The sequence below is a fragment of the Podarcis bocagei genome, assembly GCF_964188305.1.
Source record: "Podarcis bocagei genome assembly, chromosome: 12".
NCBI lineage: Eukaryota > Metazoa > Chordata > Lepidosauria > Squamata > Lacertidae > Podarcis > Podarcis bocagei.
The window spans coordinates 57,180,423-57,202,785 of record NC_138137.1 but is presented as its reverse complement, the minus strand read 5'-3'; the positions used below and the strand labels follow the sequence as shown (position 1 = coordinate 57,202,785).

The following is a 22,363-nucleotide window of genomic DNA, read 5'->3' as shown; positions in this document are numbered from 1 at the left end:
GCTGTGTCTTCCTGTAGGTCTACTCCGAGGTCAAAAGTACAGGAAAAAGCACCAGAGGTGGGAGGGAGTCTCAATGAGGTGCTAATTGGCTGATGTAATGAAGATCCACCAGGATGCGGTTAAAGTGGGTGGGATTCTGCCCATATGGAGCAGGAATCCTGAAATAAGCAGAAAAGGCTGTGCAGCGTGTTTTCTGGACACACACACAAACACACACACAAGAACTATTGTTTTTGGAAAGGGATGTTTTCATAACCATGGGACCCAGCCTCGTCCCAGAGCAACTCACAGCTAGGACTGTAAAGGGAAAACTGCTTTCTGGGTGGCAAACTGGGCTCTCCGTGGTTTCAATGAAGAACAGCTGCAGTATTGACAAGGGACTGAGAGTTTGTCACAAACACAGACACATGCACACACACCCTCTGCAAACTGACACACACACACTCTCTCTCTCTCTGGCTCCCTGCATCTGGCACCCATTAAACGAAACTCGAAATAGAAAATATATGCGCGAGACTGAACCAGCCCTGTGGTGGGAGTGGGTGCCTGGTAATTTTGACAGATGGGGCCAGACACACGCAATTTGAACCCCTAAATACATCAGATTGATGACTCTTGGGGAAGTGGAAAGCAGCATTTGGTTGCCAACTGACTGGGGGAAATGGCCGGGTCTGCTCTTGTGTCATTAACAGCATCTTCATCTGCAGTGACTGAGAGGCAGCATGATTTAGTGGTTATGGCATTGGACTAGGGGTCTGGATTCAAATCCCCACGATCCCCGGATAACTTCTGCAGGTAAAAGGGAAAGGGACCCCTGACCATTAGGTCCAGTCGTGGCCGACTCTGGAGTTGCAACGCTCATCTCGCTTTATTGGCCGAGGGAGCCGGCATACAGCTTCTGGGTCATGTGGCCAGCATGACTAAGCCACTTCTGGCGAACCAGAGCAGCGCATGGAAACGCCGTTTACCTTCCCGCTGGAGCGGTACCTATTTATCTACTTGCACTTTGACGTGCTTTCGAACTGCTAGGTTGGCAGGAGCAGGGACCGAGCAATTAGAGCTCACCCCGTCGCGGGGATTCAAACCGCCGACCTTCTGATCGGCAAGTCCTAGGCTCTGTGGTTTAACCCACAGCACCACCCACGTCCCTAACTTCTGCAGATGAGGCTGCTATTAGACGTGCAAGCTGATTTCTTTTTAAAAGGCAAAAAGTTGGCAATCTGAACCGCCCACGAATGATTCTGGACATTATCTGTGTATGCCTGTGGACAACTCCGCCATGATTGCTTGAGAGTGCAGTGCACTCAGGAGAGAGGGAAAAGGCAGAGAGAAGAAACTGTGTATAGCTGTTGACACCCATCTCTCTCGAAAGACATGGAGTGAGCCTTTTGTCGGATTCTTTAGCCTCAGTCAGAGGTAACTGGCCACTCTCCAGGCACTCGGCTTAAGATCCTGTTGACCTCCCCGCCTGCGTCTCCCGGCAGGATACAGGCAAGGTCACTATCGGCGATCCCACTCAGCGTGAGAGGGACACACCACTCCTCCCTCTGCCCTGCTTCCCTCAGAGAGGGGAAAGAGACAGACAGAAATCTATTTACATGTCTTTATTTCTGTCATTGCAGCAGTACAGAGAAACACGTCTGCACTCTCCAGACTCCAACAGTAGAGAGAGAATAAACTCCACCCCTGTACTTCCAGTACAGGTCAGATGACACTCTGAGCTAACATCTGGTGCTCAGTACAGTGAATAGACTGCCCCTTCGTTCCCATGGTACAGTCCCAAACATCAACATCCTGTTTTGCTTTCCAGACACCTGCAGCTCGCTCTCGCATTGTTGCTTTTTCCTGACACCTTTGGGTGTGTGTGTGTGAAGTCAATCTGCTGCGTTAACAGCACCAAACAGACCTCCCCAGGGTGCAAACCTGGGCACTGAACATGCTCTCCAAGTCTTCCAGGTAGTGGGAAGAAACTCAGCCCCATCCATAGCTGAACAAATATCGGGCACCCCCAAAGCAGCCCAGTTCATTCCTATGGGGAAACTTACTGGCCAATCCAGTCTGTGTGGGAATGTTCAGGGAGGCAGGAGAGGATATATTGTTTATTAAAATCCTTCCCAACCTGCGCTAGCGGGACACGGGTGGCGCTGTGGGTTAAACCACAGAGCCTAGGGCTTGCCAATCAGAAGGTCGGCGGTTCAAATCCCCGCGATGGAGTGAGCTCCCGTTGCTCAGTCCCTGCTCCTGCCAACCTAGCAGTTCGAAAGCACGTCAAAGTGCAAGTAGATAAATAGGTACTGCTCTGGCGGGAAGGTAAACGGCGTTTCCGTGCGCTGCTCTGGTTCGCCAGAAGTGGCTTAGTCATGCTGGGCACATGACCCGGAAGCTGTATGCCGGCTCCCTTGGCCAGTAAAGCGAGATGAGCGCCAAAACCCCAGAGTCAGCCATGACTGGACCTAATGGTCAGAGGTCCCTTTACCTTTACTTAGCAGAGTTTTACATTCCCCTTTTAAACATATAGAAGATAGCTGGTTGCAGGCTTGTTTAAGCCTCTTACTATTAGATTCCTGGTAAGTCCCCTTATATCCCTCTTAAAAGAATAAACACACTACAATCTTGTGTAAAGTACATAAAATAAGTTTCCTCACATCATCAGTTCACAGTTGGATCCCCTAAGGCAGTCTTAGTTGCAAAGTATATACATGTGGGTCTACCCCATATGGCAGGGGTCAACAACCTTTTTCAGCTGTGTTCAGGTCCACTATCCCTCAGACCTTGTGGGGGGGGGGCACACTATATTTTGAAAAAAAATATGAACAAATTCCTATGCCCCACAAACAACCCAGAGATGCATGCTAAATAAAAGGACACATTCTACTCATGTAAAAACACCAGGCAGGCCCCACAAATAACCCAGAGATGCATTTTAAATAAAAGGACTCATGTAAAAACACGCGGGCCGGATTTAGAAGGCGATTGGGCCGCATCCAGCCCCTGCGCCTTAGGTTGCCCCTGCCATATGGGGATGGTCCCTTTGTCCTCTGTTGGCTGAAAGCTAAAAAGCTGCTGGTCCAACAACGGAGGAAGTCAAAGAGAGTTGAAAAGAAGGAAGTGTGCTGCGTGCCTTGCCCTTTTGTTACCTGGGCAGGTAAGGCCACTCCCACCTCTAGTCACATGCTAAAGGAAGGATGCTCCAAGCCAGGAGGAAACAGGAAGTTTTCGAGTGGCTGGAACAAACATTCTCCTGCATGTCCACTCTAGGAAAACAAGGAATGTTGTACTTGACTGCTACTTATGTATCACATCCCACAGTCCGGAGGAGAGAGGCTGACTCACCTTGCAGTTTGGGTCCTTTGGCCTTTAGATGGCGCTCACACTTGGCCTTGGCTTTGAGCAGCAGGAAGATCTGCTCCTCCTTTGTCAGGACGTCATCCACATCTTCCTGTAAGGAGACAGAGCAAAGCGAGGTCAATATCACTGATATGTCTATTGCTGCAAGCAACAGTGAGACACAGCAGGGCCCAAGAGACCCCCCATGCCCACAATACTGTGTCCAGATCATTTAGGTTGGGGAAATGGCTACGAAACCACCAGAGTTTCAAAAGACGACTGTATTGCAACAGGACTAAACGTTAGGTTCTGCACTTGGGCAGGGATAACCAGGAGCAGAAATATACGATGGGGGATACCTGGATTGGCAGCAATACACGTGAAAAGGATCTAGGGGTCTTAGTGGACCACATGCTCAACACAAGTCCACAGTGTGATGCAGCAGCAAAAAAGGCGAATGCGATTCTAGGCTGCATCGACAGCAGTCTAGTACCCACATCAAGGGATGTCATAGTACTGTGGTACCTTGGTTCTCGAACGGTTTAGTTGTCGAGCAAATTGGCTCCCGAATTCCGCAAACCCAGAAGTAAGTGTTCCAGTTTGCAAACTTTTTTCGGAAGCCAAATGTCTGACGCCACTTCCGCTTGAGTGCAGCAAGCTCCTGCAGCCAATCAGAAGCCGTGCCTTGGATTTTGAATAGTTTTGGGAGTCGAACGGGCTCCCGGAATGGATTAAGATCGAGAACTAAGGTACCACTGTACTGCTCTCTTCTGCCTTAGGCAGACCACACCTGGAATACTGTGTCCAATTCCTGCCAGTATAATTTAAGAAGGATGTTGACAAGCTGGAAGGTGCGCAGAGGAGGGAGATGAAGATGATGAAGGGTCTGGAAACCAAGCCTGATGAGGAATGGTTGAAGGAGCTGGGCATGTTTATCCTGGAAAAGAGGAGGCTGAGAGGAGATATGATAACCGCCTTCAAATATCTGAAGGGCTGTCACATCGAAGAGGGAGCAAGGTTGCTTTCTCATGGTCTGGATCCAAACCAATGGATTCAAATTACAAGAAAGGAGATTCTGACTAAATCCCAGGAAGAACTTTCTGACAGAAAGAGATGTGGCATGAACTCCTCAGAAGGTGGTGGAGTCTATTTCATTGAAGGTTTTTTTTTCAAGCTGAGGTTGGATGGCTTCTTTAGCTGTGATTAAGCTGCCTGGTTCTTGGGAGAAAAGCAATGACAAACCTAGACAGCATCTTAAAAAGCAGAGACATCACCTTACCAACAAAGGTCCACATAGTTAAAGCCATGGTTTTCCCAGTAGTGATGTATGGAAGTGAGAGCTGGACCATAAAGAAGGCTGATCGCCGAAGAATTGATGCTTTTGAATTATGGTGCTGGAGGAGACTCTTGAGAGTCCCATGGACTGCAAGAAGATCAAACCTCTCCATTCTGAAGGAAATCAGCCCTGAGTGCTCACTGGAAGGACAGATCCTGAAGCTGAGGCTTCAATACTTTGGCCACCTCATGAGAAGAGAAGACTCCCTGGAAAAGACCCTGATGTTGGGAAAGATGGAGGGCACAAGGAGAAGGGGACGACAGAGGATAAGATGGCTGGACAGTGTTCTCGAAGCTACCAGCATGAGTTTGACCAAACTGCAGGAGGCAGTGGAAGACAGGAGGGCCTGGCATGCTCTGGTCCAGGTGGTCACGAAGAGTCGGACACGACTAAATGACTAAACAACACAGTACCATGTGGTCACTGGATAGCTCAGTTGGTTAGAGTGTGGTGCTGATAAGGCCAAGGTTGCAGGTTCGATCCCTGAATGGGGCAGCTGCTTATTTCTGTTATTATAGAGGGTTGGACTGGATGATCCTCGGGGTAACGCCCAACTCTATGATTCTATATGATTGTTTGGGACAGAGTTCCTCTATGATATGCTAATATCTATCTTCTATAATATATTCCTTTATAGGGAGCATACCTACAAATCACAGGACAGTAGAACAATGGAACAACAAGCAAATGAGCAGAACAAAAGCTGCAGGTGTGACTGAATTTTAGACAGCGGTAGAATCACAAAGAATAGCGGCTCTGTGGAATTGCAAGTTAATTATACCCCCTTTGACATTTCAAAAAGGCCCTGCTCTTTTGGGTTGGTTCATATGCAGATAGATGCCAATGCAATTGATCTAATTAATCAGCTAAAGGGCAGGCGTGCAATCAACTCACAATTCCTGAATCAGACGACAACTTCTAACGGCCAATTATAAATAATGAGAACACAAAGGGGTCCCTGCCTCGTTTCACACCTGGTCACTCGACCCCCCGCGCTGATCCACTGGCAGGGTTGCAGCTCGTGATGAAAAACGGCTGCGGAGGGAAAAGGAACAAGTTCCCTGTCTGGATGTGACTGGTACCGTACTTTTTGCTCTATAAGACTCACTTTTTCCGTCCTAAAAAGTAAGGGGAAATGTGTGTGCGTCTTATGGGGCGAATGCAGGCTGCGCAGCTATCACAGAAGCCAGAACAGCAAGAGGGATTGCTGCTTTCGCTGTGCAGCGATCCCTCTTGCTGTTCTGGCTTCTGAGATTCAGAATATTTTTTTCTTGTTTTCCTCCTCCAAAAACTAGGTGCGCCTTATGGTCTGGTGCGTCGTATAGAGCGAAAAATACGGTAAGTCTGCTGCAACTGGATATCTTATGGACGGTGCCAATCCTGAACGTATTGGATTTGTGACTATTATTCTCATTTGCCTTCAGTAGCAGTAAAGCTCTGCTGGATGAAATATCAATTGCCTCTGGTCTGTTTGTTTTTTTGAATCCTGCACCACGTTTTTACTCTGCTAACTATACAGTGGTGCCCCGCAAAATGAATGCCTCGCAAGACGGAAAACTTGCTAGACGAAAGAGTTTTCCGTTTTGGAGGTGCCTCGCAAAACGAATCTCCTATGGGCTTGCTTCGCAAGACGACAATGTCTTGCGAGTTCCTGCTGGTTTTTCCCCCTTCCCCCCTTTTTCTAAGCCGCTAAGCCGCTTATCAGCTGATCCGATAAGCCTCTAAAAGCCGCTAATAGCACTAATAGCGCTAATCCGCTAATCCTTCAATGGGCTTGCTTCGCAAGACGAAAAAACCGCTAGACGAAGAGAATCACAGAACGGATTCTTTTCGTCTTGCGAGGCACCACTGTACGTCCGAATTCTGCTCTGGATCAAGATTGAGTAGAATTTCAATGACAATTTTGGAGCGCATTGGAGAGATGCCTTTGGCTCCTTTACACGAAGGAACATCGGAAGCTTACTCAGCCTACGGAGAGATCATTCACAAATTTAACAACTCTGTATGTGGTTTACAAAATTCATTAATATAATGTGCGACGCTTCGACACCTTCTAGTACATGAAATCTCAAATAATATATACCAGGCACATCCAACTTCCAAGAGACTGCGATCTACTCCAACTATAAAAAAACCTGGCAGTGATCTACCCATCAGATCTACCCAACCAGGGACCTCCTGTGATCGAACAGTAGATCATGATCGAATGGTTGGACACCCCTGATATATACAGTGCCAAAACAATGGTGACACACGCAACTCAAAGCCAAACGGTCCAAATATTCCCGAAATAAGTCCACGAGAACAACTCTCTCTGTGTATTCCCAATTCAATTCCCAACGACGAGATACTCAGATTTGAAGCTCCACCCACTAGACCGCACTTCCTCCTGATTTCCTTTCCCCCCAGGAGAATGGGAAGTGGATCTAAGCATCCAGGCATGTGCCTGCTGCACACTCTTTACGGATTAGGGAACCCTGCTCATGTCTGCAGCCTTTAAAGGTGTTTGGGGCACCCTACTAAAGCAGCCGTCCCCCCTCTTTCAAGGCTGGCAGCGGGGGAACCTTTTCATTGCCGTCCTGATAAATATAGCGCAAGACGACAGCTGACGACAGGCTCCCAAAGGAACATCTCTTCCCCGCTGCCTTGGAAATACCGGCGGGGTTAAAAATATATATTTTTTTCTTTCTGGGGGTGGGCATCTCCCTTGTAAATCGCCCCGTCTGCCACCAGGAATTCTAGCTCCCAGATGTCCTTTTCCCTCCATCAACAACATCCCAGCTAAATCCCCCAAACAAACAATGACACGCGGGAGATGTTGGAAGTTGCCGCCTCGACCAGTTCCTCTCGGTTCCAAAAAAGGAGATGCTGCTCCTGGAGTATAAGGGTGGATCTATGCACAGGAAAAATCCCACTATAAATAAGTCAGAAATTAGATTAGAACAACAACAACAAAAATCCCTATGGAAAAAAGCGTGTAAAAATTTCCTGCTCTCTGGCGCCATCTAGTGTTGGATGTTTATAGCACATTCAAATTGTTGTTTCTTTACTAATGTAGCTGAACCCTAGGTTGGAGTAAAGGTACCCCTGCACTTACGGGCCAGTCTTGACAGACTCTAGGGTTGTGTGCCCATCTCACTTAAGAGGCCGGGGGCCAGCGCTGTCCGGAGACACTTCCGGGTCACGTCTAGGTTGGAGAGAGTGTTTATATTGTGATTTTACGTTGTGAACCACCCTGAGAGCATAGAATTGTGGGGTTGGATGGAATCCTGCGGCTCATCTAGTACAACCCCTGAAATGCAAGAATATGCAGCAGTACCATACGGAGATCGAACCTGCAAGCTTGGCGTCATCAGCACCATGCTCAAACCAACTGAGCAACGGGTATAGGGTGGTATACAGATTTAATAAATAAATAAGTGAATAAATAAATAAATTTATGTAAAAAAAAAAAAGTCCCACAGTAATCACACACAAAGGATGCTGCCTTCTCTAGAGTCAATGCACCAGTATAGCTAGTTCAGTACAGTGGTACCTTGGTTCTCAAACTTAATCCTTTCCGGAAGTCCATTCCAAAACCAAAGCGTTCCAAAACCAAGGCGCGCTTTCCCATAGAGAGAAATGCAAAATGGATTAATCCGTTCCAGACTTTTGAAAGCAACCCCTAAAACATCAATTTAACATGAATTTTGCTACCTAACGAGACCACTGATCCGTAAAATGAAAACAATAAATAATGTACTGCAGTCACACAATCCATCGATCAATCAGTAGCTGAACTGGGTTCCACACAGTCACAAAAACAAAAACGCAAAATAAATAGCAAAAACAGACTGACCGCAGCATAACACTCAAATCGGAACACGTTCGACTTCCGAAGAAAGTTCGCAAACTGGAACACTTACTTCCGGGTTTGCCACGTTCGGGTTCCAAGTTATTCGAGTACCAAGATGTTTGAGAACCAAGGTGTCACTGTATTGTCTATAAAGGTAAAGGTAAAGGGACCCCTGACCATTAGGTCCAGTTGTGGCTGACTCTGGGGTTGCGGCGCTCATCTCGCTTTATTGTCCAAGGGAGCCGGCGTACAGCTTCCGGGTTATGTGGCCAGCATGACGAAGCCACTTCTGGCGAACCAGAGCTGCGCACGGAAACGCCGTTTACCTTCCTGCCGCAGCTGTACCTATTTATCTACTTGCACTTTGACATGCTTTCAAACTGCCAGGTGGGCAGGAGCAGGGACCGAGCAACGGGAGCTCACCCCGTCACAGGGATTTGAACCGCTGACCTTCTGATCGGCAAGTCCTAGGCTCTGTGGTTTAACCCACAGCATACCCATGGGTCAATCTTGCCCCCCCGAGGCCGTTTCCCCAAACCACACCCACCTGTCAATCAGCTGACAAGTGCTGGGTGACGTCACCCAGCGGGCAAGATTCCATCCTGCGCCAGTTCCCCCGCTGGGAACGGGTGTTTGTGCACAGTGCAGCTGGAGCAGCCGGGGTTAAACCCTGCTCATGCCCGTCATCAAGAGATGTGCAATTGTGAAACATCTTGATTGACATTGTTGTAAACAAAAAATGCCCTTTTCCCTTATGGGGTATCCAAGAGCCCCTATAGAGTCCTTACATAGGTTCCCTATTGGTAGGAGAAAATAACAGAGGCCAACCAGAGAATATTGAGAAGCAAAGCAGCTAGTAAGCTTGATCTTTATTGATCTGTTGCAACAGGGTGCTCCCCTCACACGCAGGAAAGGAAGAGGACCTAGAAAAATGGTGTGCAAGGCCTTATAAAGGCTTTGGAGATTCCCATCCTGTAGATCAAGACTACCCCCAGAAACATCATACATACATCACAGAAGGGGTGTAACCTAAGACCACCCCTCAGATACATCACACCTACATCACAGAAAAGGCGGTCCAAAATAGAAGTTTTAATATTGTTTTTCTCCTGTTTTTGTTTATCTCCTGTCTGGCAGGTTACTTGATTGGATTTCTTGGGTAGCCTGGCCAGTCTTTTGTCATGATAAATACTTAGTTCCTGGGCCAGGTCACAGGCTCACACCTTATTCAAACACAGACATACCCTTAAGACAGGATTTGTGAAGGAAAAGACAATGGGGAGGCTTTTCCACTTTGACCTTGCAGAGAAAACATTTGCTCAGTTTAGGAATCAAAATGGTTCCAGGTTGGTCTTCCTGTGCTGATCTATGTAAGTGCTTGGTTGGTACACTTATGAACATCGCCATATATCTAAGACCTCAAAATTCCTATCACACATCTCGCCCCGTGGTCCGTAAGAACATAGGAGGCTGACCTAGACAGAATCAGACCGTGGGGCTATCAAGTTCAATATTGAACCAGGGCAATTAAGCCTCTGGGCAACCTAAGCCGCCATCGATGGTGGTCTGGGTGCCCAAGCAAGTTCGGTCTGGGTGGGCAGCCTCTGCCCAGGCAACAAGTTGCTCAATCACGCTATGGAGCCAAGCCTCGTAAGGCTGCCAGACGGAGCCCAGCGTGCCAGGTTTTAAAGAGCTCCAGAAGGCAGAGCCTATAAACAAAAGAGCAGGTGGAGACCGAGGGAAATAAACATATTTGATTACTCAACGCTGCCCATCTTTGCCCTCGCTGGCGAGTTCCACCCCCTCTCTCTCAAATTAGACATCAATGCTGCATGGAGACATCTGCCCCATCTGCTGGGGGTCTTCGTTTGCTGAGAAAGTAATTAACCGGGCAACCCGGCCCTTGTTGACACAGTCTCACTAGCGGCCCTCGGCCCAGGGCCAGCGTTTCCACTGGGACCGTTTTCCTCCACGCTCCTTGCAATCAAGATCGCCCTAACGAGCAGAGCCAATCAAATTACTCTCAGGAATTTGGAGCCCTCGCTCCGTTTTGGGCTGCGTCCAAGCTTCAATCAGAGACATCCTTCTCAAACATCTGCAAAAACCGGGGCCCCACACACGTTATAGGATTCCCGATTCACGAGGCCCAGAAGATGGGGCTGCCAGTTTATAGAATTGTAGAGTTCTGTGGGGCACCCAAGGGTTCTCTAGTCTAACCCACCTGCTATGCAGAAATCTCAGCTAAAGCGTCCAGGGCAGATGGCTCACCGACCTCTGCTTAGAAACCTCCAAGGTGTACTGGCCCCGGGGGTAACCCGAGAACCGCAGTCCAGGTCCGGTCCAGAATCCGTAGGTACCGCTAGGAGTCAGTCCGACAGGGTCAAGGCAGGACACGAGGCAGGAAACCAGGCAAGGACAGGTACAGGATCTCAGGCAGGATCTGGCATACAGCAATGTTGCTCCCGCAACCTGGGACGGGGTCCGACAGCCTTTTATCTTTGTTGGGGTGATGGCCAGTCCTGATCCCCCAGCGACTCACCTCCCTGTCTCGCCCAAAGGCGAGGCACTCCTCCTGCGAGTACTCAGGTCTCTCCTTCTCTCAGACCTTAGTCTCTGCAGCTCGGGAGACTTCAGTGGGTTACTAGACCCAGAGGCCGCCTCAGCCTCCCCTGACCCAACCGGTAGTGGAGCAGCTGTGAGTGATGGCCCAGCTGGAGGCAACGAGGTCATCCCCGCATCTGGAGCCAGGGCAGGATCAGGCCCCTGACTCGGCCCAGCTGGTGCTTGTTGCAGGGGAACCTGTGCAGACTGGGGCTCTTCAGGATCAGGCCCCAGACTTGGTTCAGACACCGCCTGAGGCAAAGGATCTGGTGCAGACTGAGTCTCCTCTGATTACAAGTCCGAGTCCGAGTCCCAGGCCATCACACAAGGAAGGATCACCCACCACCTCCTGTGGGCGTCCGGTCCACTGTTGAACAGCTCATACTGTCAGAAAGCTCTTCCTGATGTTTAGTCGGAATCCCCTTCCTTGTAACTCGAAGCCATGAGTTTGAGTCCTACCCTGCACTACCTGTTGGAGTGTTTTGTATCTTCACCACTCCTGGCTGTGGCTCAGTTCAGTCACCATTCTGTGGGGCCTTAGTGATTATTTGAGGCTCCTCGTAAATGTCCTGCATGCTTCCCTCGGAGTTGCGCTGCAACATGGAACCCAGAGTCGGAAAACGATGCAAGGTTGGGGTGGTTCACTGATGTAGAATGGAATTGTATAGTGGAACTGGTGTGTGCGTGTGCGTGTGTGTGCGCTGCTACACACTTCTTACCCCCCCACCTGATCTCCCCACCTAAATTCCCATCTCCTTCCCTTGCAGCTGGTTAAATGCTTAATGGAGGAAGGCGCACTTTGAAGAGCGGTTGCCAAATTGTTCTCTGAAGCACCTCCCCCTCCCTCCTCTAGAGGTCGCTCCAGTGACTTTTTATTGCTGGGGGACCTCGGAGAGCGCCTTCTGCCTTCTTCAAACACCGCTGCTTCCTCAACAGCTCATCTGAGCCACCTGCTCCACTTGCCTGCCCAGCGACTGATGTCATTGCGCAGCCATTGGCTTGGCCCCCTGCTGGCAGCCCTGCAAACTACAATGTGACGACAATTTTTCTTACCATTGTATAGAGCAGTGTTTCCCAACCGGTGTTCCGCGGCACACTACTGTGCCGTGAGACATCGGCTGGTGTGCCGTGGGAGGGAGGCGGGCGAGAGGCGGCGGCGGCGAGGATCCGGCGGGGGTGGGGGGAGCGGGAGCCGTCGCGCGCAACTGAACTCACTTGGCGCGCTGCCGGCTTGTCCTCCTTCAACCCGGGTCGGGCCAGGCCTGCTCACGTCCCCGGATCCCCTAGCAGCAGCAGCAGCAGCAGCAGCCATAACAACAACAATGATCTCAAGCCCCGCCGCCGCCCCCTCCTCCGCCCGCTATCGCAGCCGCCGCCGCCTCAGCTGCCGCCGCCCCTCAGTCCCTCGCTCTGCTGCCTCCTCCCACCCCGGCAAGGGGGAGGGAAAAAACTTTCACTTTTGTGCGTCCCTCCCGGCGTGACGCTGCGCGCTGACGTCACGGGGGCGGGGCTTTAATGGTGGTGTGCCGCGAGATTTTTTTCCGGTAAACAGGTGTGCCGTTGCCCAAAAACGTTTGGGAAACACTGGTATAGAGAGAAAAGAATCCACAGCCACTCTCTTCCATGATGGGGATAAATTTTACCAGCCAATTATAACCCGCCCCCCCAAAACCCCCCACCTCTGACCAATTTACCTCCCGCTTGGGAGCCTGAATTTCATCAGCCAACATCACATTATTATTATTTTTTTAAGTATACATTTTATGAAATAAAGAAAGAAAACAAACAAACAAATAAATAAATAAAAGAAGGACACTTTTGCCGGAGAGTACTGAACTTTATTGTCTTTTCCACTAGAAATCAGGGGTTATACTAATATATGGATTTTATTACAACCGTTTACCTCCTCCGCTCTCCCCTATTTATAGGCATGTAGGCCATTATAGTTTGGGAACTGCGTTTATCGCAAGGGTGAAGATCATTTCTGCATTGTGGGGTTGGAAAGGATGAGACTTGGGGTCCCTAAAATTTGATGTATATTCGGGGAGTTGCAGCTCTTCTGTATTGCTGGCTAGGATCACGTAACACTGCTGTAGAACAGCAGTGAAGATGAATTGAAAACAAGGAAGACTCTGGAATGTTCTGGTTTTTACGGGTTGGTCTTTGGGAGACCGGGTGATACCCAGACTGAGCCCCACCTGCTGCTCCTGTTTAGGATCTGCAGATCTGCAGGTGGGAGAAGCTACTGCTGCCTATGGCTTGGCCTCTGCAGCCGGTTTTCGACTTGCTCATTTCTGAACCCGGCGCTTCGCAGAAGCCAATGTTCTTGAGGTTTAGTCGCTCCAGCACGTAGCTTTCCGTCAAAATGACATTTCAAATGCTAAGAGGTTTTCTCTCTCCTCGGTGGTTTGCAACCCTCTCCTCTGTTCCTGCCAAGGCGCTTTTGCAAAAAACAAATCCCAACCTCAACAAAATTGATTCTCTGTTATTTAACTCGGGGAAATGGAGATTGAGGCTGGGTTGGGGATTCTGAGAACGGGGCTTCTGTCCGGCGTCCGTGAAATCCGTTGCGCTGAAGTCCTCGTCTCCAGAAACCCCAAAACCCCTCGAGGAAAGACAACTTGGGATAATTATGATAATGGTTTTCAGTATTTCCATTCGGCTGGCTGATCTCCCGGCTGCAAAAAGTCAAGTCTCCGAGGAGAGCTCAGATTCGAGGTTGTTTACGGGACTAGTTTTCAGGAATAACGCAGCGCTGTTTTGGGCTTTGCGTCTCAGGACCCTTTCCTTTGGCAAAGCGTCAAGTATCGTAAAGAGCAAACGCAGCCGGTTTCGCAACAGCTGAGAGCATCAGGATGGGCAGGGATTTGGCCGGAGAGAGGCTTTGAGATGGTTCGCAATTCGGAGAACTCCGTGGAACACTTGGAAATTGGACAGAGGGAAGTTTTCCCTCCCTCTCATGGCGCTAAAACTCACAGGCCGTCCACGAAGCTGAAGGAAGAGCAAAATAAAGTCCTTGGTCCCTGGTCCTGAATGGGGTAACTGTGCCCCTGAAGGACCAGGTGCGCAGCCTGGGAGTCATTCTGGACTCACAGCTGTCCATGGAGGCGCAGGTCAGTTCTGTGTCCTGGGCAGCTGTCTACCAGCTCCATCTGGTACGCAGGATGAGACCCTCACTGCCCGCAGACTGTCTCGCCAGAGTGGTGCATGCTCTGGTTATCTCCCGCTTGGACTACTGCAATGCGCTCTACATGGGGCTACCTTTGAAGGTGACCCGGAAACTACAACTAATCCAGAATGTGGCAGCTAGACTGGTGACTGGGGGCGGCTGCCGAAACCACATAACACCGGTCTTGAAAGACCTACATTGCCTCCTGGTACATTTCCGAGCACAATTCAAAGTGTTGGTGCTGACCTTTAAAGCCCTAAACAGCTTCGGTCCAGTATACCTGAAGGAGCATCTCCACCCCCATCGTTCTGCCCAGACACTGAGGTCCAGTGCTGAAGGCCTTCTGGCGGTTCCATCCCTGCGAGAAGCAAAGCTACAGGGAACCAGGCAGAGAGCCTTCTCAGTGGTGGCGCCTGCCCTGTGGAACGCCCTCCCATCAGATGTCAAAGAGATAAACAACTACCTGACATTCAGAAGACATCTTAAGGCAGCCCTGTTCAGGGAAGCTTTTAATGTGTGACATTTTAGTGTATTTTTGGTCTCTGTGGAAGCCGCCCAGAGTGGCTGGGGAAGCCCAGCCAGATGGGCGGGGTCCAAATAATAAATTACTATTATTATAATTATTATTATTACTTCTTCCTGCAGCGAAAGGTTAACCTACGGAACTCCCTCCCACATGAGACAGGGATGGCCTCCAAATTGATGGCTTTGGAAGAGGATTAGATGAATTCACAGGAGAGTAGCCATGATGGCTGTTCTCTGCCTCCACAGTCAGAGGCAGAGATGCTTCTGAACGCCAGTTTCTGGAAACCAAAGGAGCGGAGAGGGATCTCGCGTTCGAATCCTGATCATGGCTTTCCCACAGGCACTGTGAGAAAAGGATGCTGGGAAATTCCAAAAAAAGAAGAATGGCGGACAAAATTAATGGACTACGCAGAACTAGATAAAATGACAGGAAGGATTCGAAACCTGCGGGACCGGAGATTCACAGAAGATGGGAGGAAATATACGAACTATTTGAAGAGCAACTGTAATCAGCAAATTATGCTAGCAGGACTACAAGAAGTTTCTCCAATATACGAAACATTGCAAAGTTGAGAAAGAATGGAGATATTAGTTATGAAATTTAAATGTAATAGTGAACGTAAGAAATGTAAATTAAGTGAACAGATTGAAAAATTAGGTCCAGTCGTGGCCGACTCTGGGGTTGCGGCGCTCATCTCGCTTTCTTGGCTGAGGGAGCCGGCGTACAGCTTCCGGGTCATGTGGCCAGCATGACTAAGCCGCTTCTGGCGAACCAGAGCAGTGCACGGAAACGCCGTTTACCTTCCCGCCAGAGCGGTACCTATTTATCTACTTGCACTTTGACGTGCTTTCGGACTGCTAGGTGGGCAGGAGCTGGGACCGAGCAGCGGGAGCTCACCCCGTCGTGGGGATTCAAACCGCTGACCTTCTGATCGGCGAATCCTAGGCTCTGTGGTTTAACCCACAGCGCCACCCGCGTCCCTATGAGCGGCGTATAAATAAATAAATATAACAACAACAGCAACAACAATTGCCTGGGACCTTCTGCATGCAAGACTGTTGCCCTGCCATTGAGCCACATCCATTCCACACTCCCCTCTCTGCATGCCAACCCCTTCGCTGCCATCTCCAGTGGTTCCTGGGCTGGCACTTGTGCCAAGATATTCCTGGCAGACGGGTATGTCTGTGTGTGTAGCTACTGCTGCTTGCTTTGCTACTGTAGCCCCAGCCCGCTCCAGCTGGCTCACTGAGATTTATTTATTTTAAAACCTTTCCAGCCTTAACATTACAGGAAATCAGCTGCAAACCACTATATTTTTTTTAACAATGAAAATAATGTCTATTCTTGTTCGCCCCCACTTCCTTCTTAAAAACAGCCAGTCCGAAAAGCACGCAAATATAGATCGTTCCCGACAAAAACAATCGGTGCGAGGATAAAAGGGGAAACATGCTACTGCTAAATGACTGGAAGGCAACGAATGTCACCTCTCAGTCTTCTCTTTAGACTCAGGAGAAGTTGGAGAGGTGATCTCCATCTCCCAATATCTGAAGGGCTGCCAGATGGAATTGATGCTTCTGAATTATGGTGCTGGAGGAGACTTTTGAGAGTCCCATGGACTACAAGAAGATCCAACCTCTCCATTCTGAAGGAAATCAGCCCTGAGTGCTCACTGGAAGGACAGATCCTGAAGCTGAGGCTCCAATACTTTGGCCACCTCATGAGAAGAGAAGACTCCCTGGAAAAGACCCTGATGTTGGGAAAGATGGAGGGCACAAGGAGAAGGGGACAACGGAGGACGAGATGGTTGGACAGTGTTCTCGAAGCTACAAACATGAGTCTGACCAAACTGCGGGAGGCAGTGGAAGACAGGAGTGCCTGGCGTGCTCTGGTCCAGGGGGTCACAAAGAGTCGGACACGACTAAATGACTAAACAACAACAACAACAGATGGAGTAAGCCTGTTTTCTGCTGCTCCGGAGGGTAGGACTCGAACCCATGGCTTCAAGTTACAAAAAAGGAGATTCCGACTCAACCTCAGGAAGAATTTTCTGGAGGTAAGAGGTGTTCAGTAGTGGAACGGTCTCCCTTGGAAGATGGTGGACTCCAGAACATCAGAGTTTTTTAAAAAGAGGTTGGCTGGCCATCGCTCATGGATGCTTTAGCTGCGATTCCCTTCCAAGTTTATAATTCAATGGATGCCCACCCAAAGTTTAGCGCCACAATGGCAAAGATAAGCTCCAAAGACATAAAACAAAAGAACAGATATACTGTGTTTTTTGCTCCATAAGACGCACCTGACCATAAGATGCACCTAGTTTTTAGAGGGGGAATGCAAGAAAAAAATATATTCTTTAAAGGGAGCGCTGAGCAGAGCCTGTGTGCATCCCAGGCTCTGCTCAGTGCTCCCTTTCACGAGCCGCGCGGAGCGTGTCTGCGGCTCTTGCAGGCTTTTCCCCAGGAGGGAGAAGGGCCCAATGCTCCACGCGGCTTGTGAAAGGGAGTGCGGCTCCTGCGGGCTTTAATACGAGGTGAGGGCGGAGCATGTGTCCAGAGGAGGGCAACCAAAATGGTCAAAGGCCTGGAAACGATGCCTTATGAGGAACGGCTAAGGGAGCTGGGCATGTTTAGCCTGGAGAAGAGGAGGTTAAGGGGTGATATGATAGCCATGTTCAAATATGGAAAAGGATGTCACATAGAGGAGGGAGAAAGGTTGTTTTCTGCTGCTCCAGAGAAGCGGACATGGAGCAATGGATCCAAACTACAAGAAAGAAGATTCCACCTAAACATTAGGAAGAACTTCCTGACAGTAAGAGCTGTTTGACAGTGGAATTTGCTGCCAAGGAGTGTGGTGGAGTCTCCTTCTTTGGAGGTCTTTAAGCAGAGGCTTGACAACCATATGTCAGGAGTGCTCTGATGGTGTTTCCTGCTTGGCAGGGGGTTGGACTCGATGGCCCTTGTGGTCTCTTCCAACTCTATGATTCTATGATTCTATGTGTGCGGCTCTTGGTGGCTTTTCCCGCCACGTTCCAGTTTGTCAGTGTCCTTCTTGAACTGTGGTGCCCAGAACTGGACACAGTACTCCAGGTGAGGTCTGACCAGAGCAGAATACAGTGGCACTATTACTTCCCTTGATCTAGATGCTATACTCCTATTGATGCAGCCCAGAATTGCATTGGCTTTTTTAGCTGCCGCGTCACACTGTTGGCTCATGTCAAGTTTGTTGTCAACCAAGACTCCTAGATCCCTTTCACATGTACTGCTCTCAAGCCAGGTGTCCCCCATCTTGTATTTGTGCCTCTCATTTTTTTTTGCCCAAGTGCAATACTTTACATTTCTCCCTGTTAAAGTACATCTTGTTTGTTTTGGCCCAGTTCTCTAATCTGTCAAGGTCGTTTTGAAGTGTGATCCTGTCCTCTGGGGTGTTAGCCACCCCTCCCAGTTTGGTGTCATCTGCAAATTTGATCAGGATGCCCAAGGCGTTTGAGAACCAAGGTACCACTGTACGACAGAACACCGCTTGCTTAGCTGATCTGCCTGGATGGAGTGGTGAGCTCATCACCCATAAGGAAATGACTCTGCAAAGATAATATTGAGTGGACCGGTATTAAAAATAGCCTCTGCCACCGGGCAGATTTTATTTTATGAGTTTAAGGATTTATAGCCTCCCTTTCGACAAATGCTTCAAGGTGGCCAGTGATAAATACTAAATAATTGCAGTGCTACCTGGACAGGCCTGAGATTGAACCAAAGAAACAGATTTCCTGTTTGACCCAATACCTGCTGGATAATCTAACTGAGGATGGACGGACCTGTCAATTTTGGTTTCTCTCAGCTTTTCATATTTTCGCTCCTCCATCCTACACTCAGGTTGTAGACACAGTATGTGTAAATAAAAGCATATATCCTAAAAAGGTAAAAGGTAAAGGACCCCTGGACGGTTTAAGTCCAGTCAAAGGCGACTCTGGGGTTGCGGTGTTCATCTTGCTTTCAGGCCGAGGAAACCAGCGTTTGTCCACACACAGCTTTTCGGGTCATGTGGCCAGCAGGACTAAACTGCTTCTGTTGCAACGGGACACCGTGACGAAAACCAGAGCGCACTGAAATGCCGTTTACCTTCCTGCCACAGCAGTACCTATTTATCTACTTGCATTGGTGTGCTTTCGAACTGCTAGGTTGGCAGGAGCTGGGACCGAACAATGGGAGCTCACCCTGTTGCAGGGATTTGAACTGCCAACCTTCTGATCAGCAAACCCAAGAGGCTCAGTGGTTTAGACCACAGAACCACTTCCGAACTCGAGAGGAGATGGAGTAGCAGGCTTCACGCCCTCTCCACATGCGCGGGGGCTGGCTCTCAGCCTCCGCGCGATTGAGGAGATCCCTGGCCGCGCCATCCAATCGGCTGGCCAAGGGGGTGTGTGGCTTGCGCGATATCACACTGGCGTGGCCAGGGATCTCCCTCTTTTGCCGCCTCAGCTCATCGGGCTTCCCACCCTCCCAACCTTTAGGTTTTCCATTTGACCTTGCTATGGACCTCGGTTGGTCGCCATTAAGGGGCCTGGTAGGAATTTTTTCCACTTGGCAAATTGGCACCAGCCACTTGGTTTTTCGCCTACCTCGTAGCAAATCGTCACAACTTCCTTGGTCTTGATGGTTAGGCATTGGTAGGGGTATTATCATGTAGATGAAGGGGGGGAGGAAGCGCCATCACCAGCCCCGAATATCGAAGGGTAATCTGGTAAAGGATTCCGGGGGGTGTGGCCCTGTCTGAAGCCTATGGAGGTGAGGGCCTAAGGCACGCCCCCGAGCGGTGACCCCGGGGGAGTTCCTAGTTGATGTGCATCAGCAGGACTCCCCCTACTGGTGGTTAACCCTTCCCGGTCTTCAAGCAATTGGGCTGAAGCTGGATATCGGTTAGGACCAATGCCCAAGCCAATACCGCTCATCACCTGTAACCAATAAAGTTGTGGCCATTTTTTGCCCATTAACCTATATATTTGTGTCATGTGTCTTTTATTTCCACCGGGGGGAGGCGGGAACTCGCCACGCAACGCCACCCACATCCTAAAGATACCACACTCTCCCCTGACCTTCATTCCAAGAAATCTGAAACCTGGGTAAGTGCCTGGGAGCCTTGCAATGTCTCATCCCCGGAGTTTCTCACCCCTAGGAGATTGGGGTCCCATATTACCACCACTGCCTGGAACAACATGTGCTTTGTTTATTGACTCCCATTTCTGATTCTCAACTTCCTTTCAGCTAGTGACCGAAGTGCAGAATTCAAATAGAGGACTGCGCATACACGACTTGGCAGCCATGGAGCGTGGATGCAATTTGGAACACCCCCCCCCCCTCACCCACATCCTTTGGTCATCTTGTGAGGCTCAACACTTTAATGATAGCAACCTTGATTTTTATGGCGGCCTAATACCGTATATCAATGGCACATTAGCATTTACGGCCTCGATGCCTCCATAGCATCTGCCCAATTTATCTCCGGACAGCCTGCGTTTCTGGGAATCGGAGGCGGCACCGTGACGGTATCGCTGCAAGAGAACTATGTGGGAAACCAAGAGTAGAATCCTAGAATTGTATTGCTGGAAGAGACCCCAAGAGTCAGTTAGTCCAAACCCCTGGAATGCAGGAGATAAAGGAATACTTCAACGCAGTGTTATGGTCTTTTGTCGCAGCTTTCGATATGCTGGTTCTAAAACTGTAAAAGCTGTGTGTGTGTGTGTGTGTGTGTGTGTGTGTGTGTGTGAAGATCCACAAATGCTGGCCCAGATTAAAATCAAAGCACTGTGTTGATCCCTTATTGCTACGGCAGAACCAGAGGCACTGCCTCACATCAGGGGTTTTTTCCCTGCAGACCCAGAAAGCACCTTCTAAGAATACGATACAATAATTTTTGTTGTCATTGTCCCATACAGAATAACGAAATTGAAAAAATCTACATCAGACATTCAAAAACCAACAAGCCTGCTATCCCAGCCTGGTTAACCCCCTAAAAACTCCCATAATTAAATACAATATACTCCCATAGAGACTACCTTACACTGCGTTTAAAACCAAATTTGCATTTGGGTAGAAACTGTTTCTCAGGCGGCTAGTCCTGGTCTTGATAACCCTGTACCTTCTTCCAGAAGGCAGAAGCTGAAAGAGATCATTTCTGGGGTGTGCACTATCCTGCGCTATCTCTGCCGCTTTCTTATGGCACCTGGAAGCGTAGATTTGATCTAAGGTGGGAAGAGTGCACCCAATTATTCTCTCCGCAGTCTTTACAACCCTGGACAGCATTGTTTTTCCCCTGGCCGTGCAGCTCCCAAACCACACACACAGACCATAAGTTAATTCCAACATCCTTGTTACGACGCTGATAGCCAATATGGATTCCTACATCGAAACTCCGCTGATGGGCATCCACGCTTTCTTTGTACAGATTGGTGACAGCAGTGGCTGCATTCTGGAATGGGACCCACAAGGAGAGGCCCGGCTGCTGACACACACGGTCCTTGTAGAGCTGCGCCACGGCCGTGGCCGAGTTCTGGAAGAGGTGCCAGAGCTTCTGCTGCTTGTGCTCGGGCTGCGGGGTGGCAGCGGCGGCAGCTGCGGCGGCCTCGTCGTCGTCCCGCAGCTCGGGCGGCAGCGCCCCGTCGTCTTGCTCGGCCTCCGTCAGGCACTGCCACTCCCACTTGCTGAACCAGTGCTCAGGCCCGTGCAGCTCTTGGATCTCGGCATCGCCTTCCTCCTTGGCCGCCTTCTCCTCCATCTTGCCTCTCCCGCTTCTGTCGTGCGCCGCCGCTCAGCTACCTAAAGCGGGCGCCTCTCGACGGGGACGGGGACGCCATTAGCGGCCCCATAACAACAACGACGACAACAACAACAACAACAACAAGGCCGGGGAGTGTCCGGCCCCTCCGTCGCCTCCGACCACACTGAGCCCGAGACGCCGCCCCGAGCACACCAAAAGGTGTCACCCAAACATGCTGGCTGGGTGATTGGTTGGCCCATAAGTTAACACACTCTCCACAGTAGAATGGTTAAATGCCATCAACAGGTCTTTTGAGAGATTGTTTCCCCAGAGGATTCTCAGAAAATATAACCTCTGCTGTACTCTCTTCATCAGGTCTTTGCTGTTTTCTCCCCAGGTACAAGGAGAGTCCTGCTGGATCAGGTCAGTCGCCCATCCAGTCCAGGATCCTGTTCTCACAGTGGCCAGTCAGATGCCTGTGCGAAACCTGAGAGCAGGATCCGACACAAGAGCCCTCTTCTCTCCTGCAGCTTCCAGAAATTGGTACTCAGAAGCAACTGTGGAGGCACAGCCATGACCCTCATGGCTAGTAGCCCTTGGTTGCCTCTCCTCAGTGAATGAAACCTTCTCCTCTATAGAAAGGGACGCGGGTGGCGCTGTGGTCTAAACCACTGAGCCTCTTGGGCTTGCCGATCAGAAGGTCGGCGGTTCGAATCTCCGCGTTGAGGTGAGCTCCTGTTGCTCTGTCCCAGCTCCTGCCAACCTAGCAGTTTGAAAGCATGCCAGCGCAAGTAGATAAGTAGGTATCGCTCTGGCGGGAAG

General features: G+C 49.8%; 1 protein-coding gene, 1 long non-coding RNA gene and 1 pseudogene across 3 annotated transcripts in view; 1 reads left to right on the top strand and 2 right to left on the bottom strand.

Annotated features, from left to right (window-relative positions):
- LOC308569732 overlaps window positions 1-22,363 on the top strand; it is a 317,777-nt gene that overhangs the window by 213,557 nt on the left and 81,857 nt on the right. The window lies entirely within an intron of this gene.
- PTH1R (parathyroid hormone 1 receptor) overlaps window positions 1-22,363 on the bottom strand; it is a 137,688-nt gene that overhangs the window by 53,497 nt on the left and 61,828 nt on the right. The window contains exon 2 of the mRNA XM_081163728.1: window positions 3,334-3,439. Within this exon, the coding sequence (XP_081019854.1) occupies window positions 3,334-3,439 (106 nt within the window). The remainder of the gene's footprint in view (window positions 1-3,333; window positions 3,440-22,363) is intronic.
- On the bottom strand, window positions 10,026-21,695 carry LOC308569451 (HUWE1-associated protein modifying stress responses 1 pseudogene; annotated as a pseudogene). The gene is made up of 3 exons: window positions 21,132-21,695; window positions 10,420-10,493; window positions 10,026-10,207 (listed from the first exon to the last, which is right to left on the bottom strand). The product of its transcript is annotated as an HUWE1-associated protein modifying stress responses 1 pseudogene (transcript).